General features: G+C 42.3%; 1 protein-coding gene across 1 annotated transcript in view; it reads left to right on the forward strand.

Annotated features, from left to right (window-relative positions):
* Positions 1-16,948, forward strand: part of PLEKHH2 (pleckstrin homology, MyTH4 and FERM domain containing H2) — a 124,031-nt gene that overhangs the window by 82,510 nt on the left and 24,573 nt on the right. Inside the window, exons 19-22 of the mRNA XM_032775003.1 lie at positions 3,690-3,802; positions 8,094-8,273; positions 11,314-11,411; positions 11,852-12,029. Coding sequence (XP_032630894.1) covers positions 3,690-3,802; positions 8,094-8,273; positions 11,314-11,411; positions 11,852-12,029 — 569 coding nt within the window. The remainder of the gene's footprint in view (positions 1-3,689; positions 3,803-8,093; positions 8,274-11,313; positions 11,412-11,851; positions 12,030-16,948) is intronic.

Below are 16,948 nucleotides of genomic sequence, written 5' to 3' on the forward strand. Positions count from 1 at the left end.
ATAAGTATAACTGAAAGTGGCACCACCAATGACCTATCCTTCCCCTCCAACAGTGCTTAAAACCTGACTCCAGTACTGCCAGTCAGAATTACATTACATAAACACTATGGTTCACTGAAGACATTAAAGTTTTAGTCTTGACACAGACAATAGCATGATAATTCTGCTACACAGAAGTGCAGTGGGGCAAACTTGCATCCTACAAAGATAGGACTATTCCAGCCCTTGAACATCATACCAACAGTACCCATTCCATCTTCATGTTGCTTGCCATGGTGCTTGTAGGTTTTATCCGTGTTTCCCTTATGAGACTTAAAATAAATGTGAGGCTTTTCTGAGGCATTGTATAAGGAGAAAGGAGACCTGGATTCTATTCCTAGCTCTGCCACTGTTCTGCTGGGTGACCTTGGGCCAGTCACTTCCTCACTCGGTGCTTCTGCTTCCCCGTTTCTAAAATGGCAATAATGACATTGACCTCCTTTGTAAAGTGCTTTGATATCTACTGATTGAAAGTGCCATAAAAGAAGTAGGTGTTATTAAACAAAGGACTGTTGAGTCACTTCTCTTCTTGCCAACAAGCAAGCACTTTGAGTACTCAAGGCAGAAATTTCACCTTGCCAAAATAAACTTGCTCCTGCACTAGACTGAGGTAGACATAGATTTTGGAGAAATGGCCATTTGGCCCAACACGATGCTGCTGCAGCAGGATCAAGCATGAGCAAGTTACACAATAATCTCCCATGAAGAGTCAAAAATGAGCTGAAGCTTTATTATATGTGTCTTTCTTCCCAAATTCAGAACTACATCTTGTTCTTTATGGCCAAAACGTTGTTGTACTTGGAAATGGAAACTGAGTTTTTAATTTATTTAAATATCTCTAGCTCAGCTGTAAACACACAAAGTCTCTAAAGCAGCAGTGGGCAACCTATGGCCTGCAGGCCGCAAATGGCCTGTCAGGATAATTCACTGGCAGGCCACGAGACAGTTTGTTTACATTGACCATCTGCAGGCACAGCTGCCCACAGCTCCCAGTGGCTGTGGCTTACCATTCCCAGCCAATGGGAGCTGCAGGAAGTGGTGTGGGCTGGCCGCCGCTTCCTGTAGCTCCCATTGCCTGGGAACAGAGAACTGCTGCCACTAGGAGCTGCGGGTGGCCATGCCGGCAGACAGTTAACGTAAACAATCTGTCTTGTGGCCTGTCAGCAGATTACCCCGTTGGTCTGCGTGCAGCCTATAGGCTGCAGGTTGCCCACCACTGCTTTAAAGTCTGCAGAAGAATGTTCTTAGCTGGGGCATCTGCTGTTACAAACTCTGAGACTGATCTGCAGACCTTATCCTTGTGAGTAGTTCCATTTAAATCAATGGGACTAAACCCTCAGACAGAGACCAACACCTAGAAAATCTCCACCAGGCATTCTCAAAACTACAATACCTGCACAAGGAAATAAGGAAACATCAACAGAGCCAGATGTGTACCCAGAAGCCTCCTACTGCAAGACAAACCCAAGAAAGAAACCAACAGGACTCCACTGGCAATCACATACAGTCCCCAGCTAAAACCCCTCCAACACATCATCAGGGATCTACAACCCATCCTGGACAATGATCCCACACTTTCACAGGCCTTGGGTGGCAGGCCAGTCCTCGCCCACAGACAACCTGCCAACCTGAAACATATTCTCAGTAACTGCACACCACACCATACCAACTCTAGCTCAGGAACCAATCCATGCAACAAACCTTGATGCCAACTCTGCTCACATATCTACACCAGCGACACCATCACAGGACCTAACCAGATCAGCCACACCATCACCTGTTCATTCATCTGCATGTCCACCAATGTAATATACACCATCATATGCCAGCAATGCCCCTCTGCTTATGTACATCGGCCAAACTGGACAGTCTCTACGGGAAAGGATAAATGGACACAAATCAGATATTAGGAATGGCAATATACAAAAACCTGTAGGAGAATACTTCAACCTCCTCTGGCCACACTATAGCAGACCTTAAGGTGGCCATCCTGCAGCAAAAAAACTTCAGGACCACACTTCAAAGAGAAACTGCTGAGCTTCAGTTCATCTGCAAATTTGACACCATCAGCCAGGATTAAACAGAAGACTGTTGAATGGCTGCCAACTACAAAATCAGTGTCTCCTCCCTTGGTTTTCACCTCAACTGCTAGAAACAGGGCCTCATCCTCCCTGATTGAACTAACCTCATTATCTCTAGCTTGCTTGCATATATATACCTGCCCCTGGAAATTTCCACTACATGCATCTGATGAAGTGGGTATTCACCCATGAAAGCTCATGCTCCAAAACGTCTGTTAGTCTATAAAGGTGCCACAGGGTTCTTTTCTGCTTTTACAGATCCAGACTAACACGGCTACCCCTCTGATACACTTAACTAGTTAAAGCCTAAAAAAATAGCTTTTAGCAGAGTCTTAGCAAGCAATAGGAAAACGTGTGTGCTGCCCTTAAGGCAATCAACAAGGAAAGTGGTGATGTTCTATCTGAGTCCTCTACAGTATATCAGCACTGTTCTCTTGTCCATAGTATGTCACAGTAGCATAGCTTGTTACAGTTTTTCATTTATTTAGTTGCTAGCATATCCTGAGTGTAAGTCACTTCCCACACATATGGTAAGAAGAGGCTTGAGTTCTTGTGCCCTACTAGTCCAGGCAAGTTAAATCACATTCCTTAGTGGCTAGATTCTGGTGTTCAGAACTATACTGGCAGTTGGTCTTGTTGAACCTCTTGAACCAGAAATATGACTTCTGAAACTTTTCTAAGCAGACTTTTGTGGTATAGATGTCTCTAAAATAAAAGAACTTATCATTGGGGTATGAACTGTGGAAACAATGAGCCAGTTGAACAGGAGTTATGCCAGACTTGCCTATCTTGATTGTACTGTTTTGATTAGAGACACACACAATGGAGCATACCACTTCAAACAGTGATCTCAAACTAATGAGATTTGAGGTAGTTCAGTACTTGAATGAGAGATTTCTACGGAGAAGCTCGACTTCTGCAGGAAATAGTTTGATGCACTGAATGGTGATATTGTTCCCCATACCTGTCAGAATTTGAAAGCCATAAACATGGCTACCTGGGAAAATAAATAGGGAAGGCCCTTTCAACTCAACTGTAATACATTGCAGTAGGTGTTTGGAGGGTCAGAATGGAAACCAAATACGTATTTTGCTGAAAAAGTAGTGATTATTATTCAGTCATAAAGACAGATGAGTTTGTTTTCCTGCTGAGTCAATATGTAGCAAGGTGTTAGGGAGTACTGTGCTAGTGGAAGCAATGTTTTTCCAGGTGAGATGCAACACCTAGGTCCAATGACACCCGCAGTTATTGAAAATACCAGGACTTTTTTCCCCCAAGATCTGTTCCAATATGGGTAATTCAATTCTGCCTACTTAAGTTTCCCTGAAATTTCAAACAAATGAAAGACTCTTCTTTTACTATTAAAAGTGTTCCTATGCATTTTTATGTGTTGCTGTGATTCACCCAGAAGTGGCTTCACTTTATTGATGGCCAAAATGACTCCTGTATGTAAAGTCAGTTACTAAGAGTTTATAACATATGTTGGGTTCCTTCTGGATGAAAGATGTTATGTAAAGTCATTATCTTAAATGATTCCTTGCAAGCAGTAACCATGTATTATCTGTTCAGCCTCTCAAATTTGGAGACACCCTACTCTTTGTCACAGCAAAGAAGGAATTGCTTCCCCTCTTACAACACTGCCATCAGAGGCCCTGCAAACTGAAGCAATTAAATTATTTAAGGTAAAATCCTGGTAAATGTTTGTGTTTTTTTCTGTGTGAGAGAGATACTTTTTTGCTCACTAAAGGTGTTCTCTTAACAGACCTGTGTGTGAGTCTGACTCACCAGCTAGCACCTCCCCTTGTGGCTCTGTGTGGTGTAGCAGACTCTCCTCCACTGACAGCTGTGATGTTAGGATTCTTGGAACTTGGCCCTCCAGCCAGGTCACATATAATGCAACCTCTACGGTTGGAAACTCTTCAGGATTGTCCTGAAGTCTCCTGGAGACTTTAAAGATTAATCTTTAATTAAAGATTATGTCATGTGACGAAACATCCAGGAATATATCCAATCAAAATTGGCAACTCTATCCACCCCTTCTACTGTGAACCAAGAATTCAACAAAGAATAGTCCATTAACCTCATATTCAGTCCAACTCCAGAATCAGTAGTCCTTATCTCAGGTGTTGGGGTTTCAACAGTGCTTACCCTTTGCCAGGGGGTTTTTACTCCACTCTCCTCATGGAGCCAGTAGGGGAACCTAAGCCCTCCCACTTCACTGGGTTCCAGTCCAGGGACCCTTTAATAAGCAGTGAAGGCTGCCTACACAGTTTCCTTGCTCCCTCACTGAACTAGTTCTTACCTTACCTTCTCAGGTCTTTTCCATAGACATTTCCCAGACTCACAGAGTATCAGCATCTCTCTCTTTAAACTTCTTCCACAGTCTCATGGCAGAGCTTCTTAGCACTTTCTGCCACCCAGCTGGTTCTGCAGCTTTCTCTACTCTCCTGTCGGACAGCCTTGGCTCCCTACGGGCTCTTTCACCAGCGTGGAGAATCCTGGATAGACTCACTTTTCTAGCTTTCCCTCACCACTGCTTTGGGCTGCCTGTTGCACGCCCACCTACCTTCCTTCTGGGAGGTGCTGTCTGCCAGCAGTCCAAACTCAGCAGATTCACTCCAGCCCAGGCTTCTCTCGCGGAGTAATAGCCAACAATCTGCTGTCCTTCTTGGTCAGCCCCTAGCTGAGCGGGGTTCATCCCTTTTAACCCTTCTCTCCAGGGTAGACACCTACTGCAGGTGTAGCAGGGTGAAGTTTGTTGAGCCCACAAACTCTCATTAACCCCTTCTGGTTCACTGTGGGGTTGGTACACCCCATCACAGCCTGGAAAGAAAAGTTATGTCTTTATCTTCAGAACAGATAAGGCATGGACAGTGCTAGTTGAAGCCTCTCCACAGAGCCTCACCCCCCTAATCTGAAGAGAATAACTCTAGATTGAGAGAGCAGTTCAGTCTCCAGGCCTGTTTAACTTACGGCCTTTCTGCTGAGATTATCAGTAAAATTGTCAGTTAGCACCCAGGAGGATAGTGAATTTTTGGCCTGAGACTAAGATAATCAAATAAATGGGCTAGGAAACATCCATCAGATAAAGAGCTGGTTGAAATTTTCTGAAATTTGTTTTTTCAAGTAAATTTTAAACAAACAACTACAACAAGTAATTTAAATTGTTATGGCTTTTTTCATGTTTCTCAACCAGCTCTAGAGATTGAAGACATTTTACAAATTGTGATGGAAAAAAATGCAAAAAAACAAATAAACCCCAAACCATCATTTCTGCACATTTTTTTCCTAATTTTTGAACTAACTCTAATCATATGGTAACAATTATCATTCATTATGGACCTTGGCTGAAATCAAACTGATGACTTAGGAGGGAAAGTTTCTATTGTCCTTTTTCTTTTATAAATAAAAAAAATTATCAAGACTTTCATATACATATATCTAAGTTGAGCCTGTGTTTTCCTTCTTGAGTTTAGTGAACAAATGAAAAGTATGTGTGTCTTAATAATAATATATCGTAAAACAAAATGTATGTGAAGACTACAGAGTAAGAGTCTTCAAAATATTTAGACGTAAAAAAATTATATCATATTATTAATAATAGTCAGAGGTAAAAGAGCCAGTACGCCGTGCCGGATCAGACCGGCTTCTCCAGCCTGGCAATTTAAAGGGCCTGGGGCTCCCTGCAGTGGCTGGAGCCCTGGGCCCTTCAAATTGCCTCCCAAGCCCAGCTGCTGGAGCCCTGGGGTAGTGCCAACAGGGCTCTGGCGGTGATTTAAAGGGCATGGGGCTCTGCTGCGGTAGCAGCGGCCGGAATCCGGGGCCCTTAAAATTGCTCCAGGGCTTCCAGCCGCCTCTGCAGCTGGTAGCTCCAGAGGTGATTTAAAGAGCCCGGGTATTTAAAGGCCCCACCTCTTTCCATTGAGGCCATGCCTCTTCTGGTTGAGACCATGCCCCAGCTCAGGACTCCTGCATACCAATAAGTCCTTTCAGTTACTTTCACCCCTGAGAATAGTACAAAGAATACACAGCAACTGCCCTTCTGCAAAGATGCAGCTCTGACAAGTGAATTCAAGAGATACGTCTTGATCCTGTTGCGTGCCGGTAGACCCCAGTGTTTGAGCACAGATGGTTGCAGAATAGAGTTCTTGGGTGAAAGCCCTGCCCCATTGAAGTCAATGGCAAAACTCTCCTGTATTTCACTCTTCAAGTTGGATAGGTAAAAATGTGTTTTTTGCAGCTAAAGATTGCTATAGACTATATGCTAATGATTGTTACAGAGAAAAAGTACTTTTCTGCCATTTCTTTGCACACTGAGGGATATATTAAGAGTTAGAAAGCAAGTTCCATGGATGAATGCCTTTTCTCCATGGACCTTATCCATAAATTCCGCCAAGACCAAGTTCCTTCCAGTAAAAACTGTCTTGAGAAGTCATATGGAATAGTTTTTGGCTAGATGTAGAAAGGAATTCTATACATTCCATCTGTTCAGTCCTTGGCACTGGCATATCCAGCTTGTTTGTTTGAAATATCAGGAGGGTCTTAAAGAAAAATTTCAGTTTTATTTTGCTCATCCCAACAGCATGAAAGTTTAAAAGAGAATGAACTTTCCTCTGCACAAATAAACACATGTATTTGAAAAATGACATTCTGAATTACATTTAGCAAATCTGAACGTCTATCACAGGAAGTAGTTATTTTGCTAGAAAGGGATGACTTATGTGACACTGTCATTATAAAGAACTCAGTGTTTGCCATTCTAAATTAATTCCTAACTTGATTGAGAACTAATGTATCAATCAAAAAAAGACATTTGGGTTCAATTTCAGTTATTCTGCTGCTAATCAAAATTAGTCAAATATATCTAAATATCTCAAGATAGAAGGAATCTAATCTGTTGATAGTTTGTTTCCCTTCTATCTTGGTTTATTAAAATAATTCCTTAAAGATTAATATTTAAAATGTGTAAGTGGATTTAGTGATCATGTAACCAAGGGACTAAATATGTAGACCAACTGGAACCCACCTTTCTGGGGCAAGTGTTATGCAGACTTTCTAGGACAACATTGCCATGGCTTTATGGAAGCTCCTAGCTATTCCAGAAGTGGAGTTTGCTTGAGCAGAGACTACCAGTAGTGCAAAATATTATGCTGCTTTTGTGATGTGAACAAGTGGAGACAGAATGAAACCATCAAACTCATGGGACTTGAGCCCAGATTTAATTTAGGACTCCTGAGCTAAAGAACTATTGCACGGACCCATTGTGCCACCTAATAGCTCCCCTCTTTGTTTCCTTTCCCCTTCCCACATTGAAAACTTTCCCAATGTAGAAAGAATACAACTCAAGAAACAAAAAATCCTAACGTTCTGGTCAATTTGTAGTTTATTGCATGAGGCCTTTAAAGTTCATTGCTCTTGTTTCAGCAGCCTTGCCATGACAGGCAACACTGCAACTGCTCACAGCACGGACCAGCCATGATTGTGTTGTGCCCACTTTTTGTTTTTATATCGACTGCCTTTACAGTAGTAGAAGATTGATTCTGAGCTTGCCCTTTTGGGTTTCAAAGTCCTGAACAATGTATATAGGCTTTGGTTTTATTCAGAACCTTCTGAAAACTTGTCTGACATCGCCTCATCATGTCTCAGTAGGTGATTGTGTTTTTGCTGTCATAGCTCCTAGAGAGTAGAATTCACTTCCTGCAGAAATCTGCCTCATTTTATCTCTCCCCACTTTTAAAAAAGCATTTGAAAATAGACTGTTCAGAGGTATTTTTATCTTAAATCTGGCCATGTAGAGAAGAACCCCACTCCTTTCCTCATACTTTTCCAGTGATAGCATCTTTGTTTTTTAAATTTTAATTAATTTAATGCATGATGCTTTAAATATTATTGAATTTTGGTTATGAAATGCCTCTGTGAAGGGGTTAGATGGAAGTTGATATATAAACTTACATATTATTATTTTACATCCAGACCTGCCAGTTGTTTATAAATGCTGCAGTTGACTCTCCTGCCATTGATTACCATGTATCTTTGGCCCAGAGTGCTTTGCAGATCTGCCTCACACATCCAGAGCTTCAAAATGAGATCTGCTGCCAGCTCATTAAGCAGACAAGACGACGACATCCACAGAACCAGGCAGGACCAATACAGGTACAAATAACTTCTGTTAATGGAATGTCCTTCACATGAGCAGTGAAGAGCTTTGACAGACCGTTGAGTACAGCAAAGAAATCGGCATGCTTAGGTAAAATTTACATCTTTGTGCTGTGCTTTATTGTAAATCAGAAGAATAAGTGTAAAGAACATCCCCATCTCTTTTAAGGGCTGAACGCAAATGCAAGTGGGTTTAAAGTCTAAAGTAAGGTGTAACACATAGACCCCTGTGGTTCTCCTCTCAGCTGCTGCTTGCTTCCTGTTTTTCTTCCTGAGTTTATTCCAGATTCAGCCCCTAACTCACACAGCACATTTGTCTTTAGAATGTGCTGGCGGGGGGGGGGGGGGGAGCAATTCATTCCCCATATTCGGCCATGCCGTTTAATATGCCTGTTTTCAAGACAAGTATCTTCTTTCCAGTGCCTGGCCTTACAGTCTCCCACACAATCTTGTACACATACTGCATACCAAATAATGTATATGCAGATCCTAATTGTGTTTCTTCACTCTGTTTTATTACCAGAACTATATTTTTCTTCAAATTTGTAAGTAGGAAAAAAATTAAACTGAGAGGGGAAAAAGGAATTATAGTGTAAGTGGTATATACAGATATGGATTAGTAGTCCATGTGAGTAGCTGTACACAGACAGCTAGGAAAGAAGCAGGAGAATTTAATAAGGAAAAAGTTCATTAATATATTGACTTCATGTGTTTATATTCAGTACCTGAGTTCATATTTGGAAAATTATTAAGTTGACACATACTGCAGTTGATGGTTTTAATTTAACCTTTCTCTTTTTTGACACTCTTGTGCCATTCACTGATAGGGCCTTTCTTTATAGGTGAAAAAAACATTATAATCTCCCATAATGGTTTTAAAAGTACATTAAAGTGCTTTCATAAAATAAAAATGATTGGATGAGGGAATGTTTTGAGGTCCCAGATCATTACGGGAAGATACGTTTTTTCTCTCAAACAGTTTCATGTCACTATCCCTCCCAAATAAAAGTCTGATCCATCTCCCATTGAAGCCAATTTTTCCATTAACTTAATGGAAGTTGCATGGTGCAGTAAATGGTCTTTGAGAAAGAAACTCTTCAAATGCTTAGAGGGATAAAATAATAACAATCCCACCCAACCTGCAGGCAAGATGTGAAGCTGCCACTTATTTCATCCTCAGCATCTATCCTGGGCCAGAGGAGTGTGGATAGGAGGATAGCATCAGCAAATGAAATCTGGGGGGAAAATGTATTAAAGGTAGATCTATAATTGAGGTTTCCTGACATTTTCCATTATAAGTCCCTGTTTTCAGTTGCTTATAACTTGGCCATCTTTAACCACTTGGGCTGAAATTTTCCGCATGAGGTGTTTGCCTCAGGCTGATTTAGTGTGGTAAATATTCAGTAAAAATGTTCAACAGTTTCTCAGAATGAGGTCAAGGACAAATATGTTGTTTTACCCAAGTTAAAAAATGTGTACAATGCTTTGTTGAGATGCTCTAGTGCCTGCACACTTTGGAGCAGGAACTTGAAATGTATTTGGTTGCCTTGTTGTTGGGGCTGTGCCTTTTTCCACAAATCTGGTTAAATTACGAGCCTCTAAAATTTTCTTTGCATGTGCTCAGTAGAGACTTGTTAGAGTTTGGCAGCTAAATTCTCTGAAGATTCTATCTGTAATGGGCATGCAAAGGAGCTGAACATGACTTGCAGTTGCTCCTTCCGCCACCCATGGATAGCTGTGATGCCATGCACAGGAGCTGAGAGCAAGGAGGCCGTCTTCCTTTCACTCTCAGTGCAATTGTAATTCGGCCCCCTTGTGTATATGCATATATGCAGTCTTTAATCACATAGTCACAAACTATTTTTTTCACAGTACTCAAGCCTTATTCAGTGCACAGTATGACTTGTGATCTGATAATGAATCAGGATGTGCACTGAATGAGACTGTTGTCTGAAGAATCCCTGCTTCATTTGTTGCAGATGTTGGAGGCTGTGTAGTGAATGAGGGAGGGGACTGCAGCAAGGGATGGAATGTTTTTGTGATTTAGGGAATTGAATGCTACCTTAAATGGATTTAATTCCTATTTGATGCAGGTCATGTTTTTTAAACCAAATTTTTCATTAACTATGTAGTCCTTCATTTCTGGGTGCCCCACTTGAGACACCTCTGGTCTGTAGAAGTACTGGACACTCATAACTGTCCCTGGAGTCAGTGAAAACTGAACAAATAAAATGCTACGTTCTCTGAAAAAAAAAGTCAGGTTATAGACATCTCAAAGTGGGCATCAAAATTATTTTACACTTTAAACATTAATGTCTCTGTGCATTAGTTCCCCATATGTAAAATAAGAATAATAATGTCACTTTACCTCACAAGGGTGTTGAGAAAATAAATGCATTAATATTTATAAATCAGTGCTGAAGTGGTGAGCTCCATAAAAAAGCCCATGAGGAAATTAATAATTCTGTATTCAGAGTAGGTTTGAATAGCATGCAATAAATAAATCTTGGGTCTATACATTGAACAATGAGGATAAAAAAAAGAGTCAAATAGCTGCTCATTCAGTGAGCATTGTTGAGCCTGTGCACTGAATGAGGCAGGGGTCCTGTGGCGGAAAAAGGGATGTAATTAAAGACTATCTGTAATGCATACTCACAGGGGAACTGAATTAAGGTGGTACAGGCAACCTTGATTCAGGTATTCCCCAACATTTGAGTGAGTGACTTTGCAACCTTAGTTTTCTTTTAATACAGGTTTTTGTATGTAATTTTATATAAACTGAACCAAAAAAAATTGCAGGAAGGGGGAAACATGGAAATAGAGATAAAGACATCTTGGGCTTCCAATGAGGTAATATCCCAATTCATTTCTGCTTTTTACCTGTAGTTTTGAGCTTTTCCTGCCAATATACAATTGTCTGTCATTTTATTTGGCATTTTGCAAAGTGAACTGCACTGTTGACCAGTGACCACAGCAAGAAGTTATTTTATTTTGTAAGATGCCCAAAATAGTGGGGGGTTTTTTCACTATTTTCCAGGGTTTGCAGCTGTTAGCTCTCTGTGTTGGACTATTTCTTCCTCAACATCCATTCCTTTGGCTCCTCAAACTTCACTTAAAGAAGAATGCCAATTCCAGGTGTGTCTATGTATTACTAGCTGTAGAGGTCCCACTAATGGAACTTCTAGGATACATTTTAAAATCAACTTTATGACATATTTGTGGACAAATGCTACAAAAGTATAATTTGTACACATAACTTGTGTGCATCAGTTGGAAAATTTGTCCTTTGTTTTGAAAATTGCACTACAGTATTCTGAACACACAATGTAAAAGCATGAAAAGCACAATATAGCTGTTACCCAAAATGTTCTGAGGCAAATTCATTCCTGAGAAAACTATTCATTTCAATGGTTAACACACTTTATATTCTCACCTTTGATGGAAAAATCTGTTGGAAACATTGCAAGGAAACCTCAGAGTTCTCCTTCCATTTAGATCTTTCAGTGGGTTTACTCACAGCTTAGCACATAATGGAGCAGTTCATGAGCCATGCCCTGTTTCTCTTTTTGCCACAGAACTGAATTTGGGAAATATGCAATTTACTGTCAGCGATGTGTTGAGAGAACCCAGCAGAATGGGGACCGAGAAGCAAGGCCATCAAGGATGGAAATCCTTTCAACCCTTCTAAGAAATCCCTACCACCACTCATTGCCATTCAGTATTCCAATTCATTTCATGAATGGTATATACCAGGTAGGGCTCATAAGCATGATATTTAACTTGCCCAATCTGATTTTATTAGCACACTTGTGAAGTGGTTATGTGTCATAGCCAAGATGAAGGAGGGAGAACTATGAGATTAAAGTAAATATGGCTTGAATTTCTCCTTGCTGGTGTTTAGCAATGGAATGGGCAAAGTAATTGATCAGTGTTTCAGGAAAAGAAAAAGTTTTGAGCAAAACATCTTTAAAACTTCATTATTGTCTAAGTAGTATCCACTTCATTTTTCTTGTTTAACCAATCAACCACATGAATGGAGCAGTCTGGAGAAGAGAGCAAGGTGTTAGAGGTATTCCCTCCAACTGAGCACCTTGGAAGTTGGGTAGCTTATTGAAGGTCATGAGGCACATGTGTAACTCTGATCATCACTAACAGAGGATACCTGCATTTATTACAGGCAGAATATGCTCCATAGTCTTTTGGGGCCAATCAAGACCCCACTGAAGTCTGAGGGAACCTTTCTATTGACTTCATTCAGAACTTCCTCAGCCCTTTGTGCCTATATGTTCCTAATGATTAGAGCTGGTCAGAATTTTCTGTCAATAAATCTTTTGACAGAAAATAGCTTTTCAATTAAATCAAATAAAATAAGATACATTTTCTTTAAAAAATTTTTAGTTATGGCAACTGAAAAACTTCGTGTCATGAACAACGCTTCTTCCAGAGTAGCCTCTCATGCTCTACAGGCAAAACATATGCAGCAAAGACCTCTGACCCTCCAGCCAGGCTCCCTCTAGTGCAGGAGTGGGCAAACTTTTTGGCCCGAGGGCCACATCTGGGTATGGAAATTGTATTGCGGGCCATGAATGCTCATGAAATTGGGAGTTGGGGAGGGGGAGGAGGAGGAGGGATGGCTCCAGCTGGGGGGTGCGGGCTCTGGGGTGGGGTCAGAAATGAGGAGTTCAGGGTGCGGGAGGGGGCTCTTGGCTGGTTAGGGGGTTGGAGTGCGAGGGGGAGGGGGAGGGCTAGGGATGAGGGGTTGGGGGTGCAGGAGGGTTCTCCAGGCTGGGACTGAGGGGTTCAGAGGGTGGGAGGGAGATCAGGGCTGGAGTAAGGGCTTGGGGTGGAGGAGGGGGTCAGAGTGCAGGCTCTGGGCAGTGCTTACCTCAAGCAGCTCCCAGAAGCAGTGGCATGTTCACCCTACAGGTCCTACATGGTGGTGTGGCCAGGCAGCTCTTCGCACTGCTCTGCCCACAGGCACCGCCCCTGGAGCTTCCATTGGCCGTGCTTCCCAGCCAATGGGAGCCACAGCGGTGGCACTTGGGGCACGGGCAGCATTCAGAGCCTCTTGGCTGCCTCTACGCATAGAAGCTGGAGGGAGGACATGCCACTGCTTCTTGGAGCTGCATGGAGCAGGAAAAGCCCCCGACCCCGCTTGGAGCTCGAGGGCTGGATTAAAATATCTGGAGGGTCAGATGTGGCTCCTGGACTGTAGTTTGCCCCCTCCTGCTCTAGTGTCTAGACACTTTTAGGGTTATAGTGTCTTTAAAGGCTTTCACAATACCAGCAAACCATGAGCCATTCCTTCAGTAACCAGATATCTGGAGTCTGAATTATCTTTTCTTCCCACAAGCTTTCTCTCAGGCCATGTCTACACTACGGGATAATATCGAATTAGCTAAAATTGGTTTTATAAAACTGATATTATAAATTCGATTTCATGCGGCCACACTAGGCACAGTAATTCGGCGTTGTGCGTTGTGTGTCCATTGGTCCGAGGCTAACGTTTGATTTCTGAAGCGTTTGCATTTGTTGGGTAGCTCTATCCGTAGCTATCCCATAGTTCCGCGCAAGTCTTCCCCACCCCTTGGAATTCCTAGTTGATTCATTATTGTCACGGGCTGGTTCTGGGTAAATGTCGTCATCAGTCCATTATCCTTCCTCCAGAAAACATCAGCTGACAATCCTTTCGCGCCGTTTTTTCCCTGATTGGCCCTGGCATGATGCCATTAGGGCACAGCGAACCATGGAAGCCCGTTAGAGCTTTTTTTTTCCGGCACCGTATGTGTACTGGATGCCGCGGACAGAAGAGGCGATACTCCAGCGCTACACAGCAGCAATTCACGTTGCTTTTGCAATGATAGCAGAGATGGTTACCAGTCGTTCTGTACCGTCTACTGCCGGGAGAAAACTGGCAATGAGAATGACGGTTATCTCTCCTCCTCTGTACTGTCCGCTGCTATCATGAGTGCCCTGGCTGAAATTGGCTGGGGGCGCAACGCAAAAGCAAAATTGGGAATTGACTCACTTGGGACTGAGTCAATCCCTCCTTATGGTTCTAAAAATAGAGTCAGTCCTGCCCTAGAATAAGGGCAAATGTATTAGAGGACCAGTGTATCAGAGAGCACAGCTGCCCGTGTCAGTATTCACAGGGGGTGCCCCTGCAACAACCCCACCCGTTGCTTCCCTCTCTCCGCAACCTTCCTGGGCTACCGTGGCAGTGTCCTGCCCATTTGTGTCATGAAGTAATAAAGAATGCAGGAATAAGAAACACTGAGTTTTAGTGACATAAAATGAGGGGAGCAGCCTCCCGGCGCGATAATAGTCCAGGCAGGACATTAAAGCGGTGTGGGGGAGAGGAGCACAGCATGCTGGCTGCTATGACAGTCCAGGCAGTACAGAATCTTTTCTTACACAGGAAAGGGAGGGGGCTGAAGCCCCCAGTTGCTATGATGAAGCGGTTATTAGCCGTTTCTGTGCTATCTACTGGGAGTAACCAGCAATGTTGGCCCTCGATGTCAACATGTTAGATATGCATGAGGACGGTTACTAGTCCTATTGCAACCGTCTACCACCGGGGAGGGGGAGAGGGAGAGGAGCGGATACTGCTCTTCACTGCTGCAGCATCGCGTCTACCAGCAGCATTCAGTAGTACATATAGGGTGACACTGAAAGAAGTCAAGAAATGATTTCTTTCCCTTTTTCTTTCACGGGGGGGGGGGGAGAAACTGAGGAGCTATTCCTGAACCACGCCAGAGCACTGTGTTTGAACCTACAGACATTGGAGCTCAGCCAGAATGCAAATACTTTTCAGAGACTGCTGTGGACTGTGGGATAGCTGGAGTCCTCAGTACCCCCTCCCTCCATCCATGAAGCGTCCATTTGAGTCTCTGGCTTCCCGTTACGCTTGTCACGCAGCGCTGTATCCTGAGATTTTTTTTTTTTCAAACGCTTTGCATTTCGTGTTCTGCGTAACGGAGCTCTGATACAACAGATTTGGTCTCCCCATACAGCGATCAGAATCTAGGGTATCTCCCGTACGGTCTTATGCTGGAGCTCTTTTTGGATTTGAGACTGCATCGCCCACCTTGCTGTGATCAGAGCTCCACGCACTGGGCAAACAGGAAATGTAATTCAAAAGTTGGGGCGTTTACCTGCCTGCTGCATCCGAGTTCAGATTGCGTGTCCAGAGCGGTCAGTGGTGCACTGTGGGATACCGCCCGGAGGCCAATAAACGTCGATTTCCATCCACACTAACCATAATCCGATATGTTAATATCGAAATGTTAATATCGAATTTAGCGCTACTCCTCTCGTCGGGGTGGAGTACAGAAATCGATTTAAAGAGCCCTTTATATCGATATAAAGGGCGTTGTAGTGTGGACGGGTACAGCGTTAAATCGATTTAATGCTCTTTAAATCGATTTAAATGCACAGTGTAGACCAGGCCTTAGTCCTGCCTCTTTTTTCAGGGCCCATCAATTTAGTCTGGGCCTTCTTCCAAGGCCCAGCTTTCCTTTCATCCTTCCCTTCCTTCAGGATCTAGTGCCCTGCGTATTTCCTTCTCCTACAGCCCATCTTTCTCTTCTAAACTCCCAAGGACTACCATTTGCCTACCTTCTCCCCTCTTTTAAACCACAGCATTTCCTATTCCTAATAGCTCTCTCCTCCTGAACCACATCCTCCACAGGTGACAGTCATCAATTTCATCAACCCTTTCAGCTGATCCTCATGTTTCAGTTACCATCATTAATCTCTTAGTAGCCACAAATCAGGCTAACTCCTTCCCATCTCTGGAAGACAGATGAGGCCCCTTACAGGGGCCATGTCACCCTATGACACAGTAGAACTCCCATTAACTTCAGTATCTAGTATCCCTTCTGTGAATTATGGCATTAAATAATTGTAAAATTATGTAGTTATGTACTGAATATCATTTTTATTTCCTGGTATAAAGAAAAACTCTGCTTTCAAAACATTTTTTATATACTTTAAAAAAGTATTCAATATATATCCAACAAAAATATATATATGTACTTGGATCTCCATAAAGTCATCATCTCAAAGTTTCAAAGAGAAATGCTTGAGATCAAAAAGAATGTAACCATCCATGATGTTTATATATTGGCTTGAAAAGACACACTCCCAAGTGATATGAAATAAAACCAATAAAGAGTCTTAAATGTCACTATAATTGGTTAGTTAGTTGGGCTCAGATCTCCATAGGTATTTAGGCTCCTAGTTTCCATTGCAGTCAGTGGGACTCCATGATCCAATTTTTCTAAGACATTTTGTTACTAATAAAAGTGGTGTGGTTTCTTTTGTGTGTAGAGCCTGGTAGATACTTCTGTCCTTTAGCACAAACATAAAGTTGAGTAAGTGTCAGAGACAAGTATCTGAGTAGAGACAATTAGCCACACATTACTAAAATTCTTTAGTACCAAAGACAGAACAGGAAACTTGATAAATATTTACACCAGTAGACATGGGGGGTAGAAAATATTCTTTGGACAATTACTATATATACTATATATCACTGCTCCTGAAATACATTTTATATGGTTTTTTCCAGACATACAGTATAATCTAATCAAGGCTCCTGTTAAATTGTATGTCATGCAAGGTTGTTATCTATAATTTTACCTTCTGAGTCACCCTGTTATAATTTTTTT

Source organism: Chelonoidis abingdonii, chromosome 3 (assembly GCF_003597395.2).
Source record: "Chelonoidis abingdonii isolate Lonesome George chromosome 3, CheloAbing_2.0, whole genome shotgun sequence".
NCBI lineage: Eukaryota > Metazoa > Chordata > Testudines > Testudinidae > Chelonoidis > Chelonoidis abingdonii.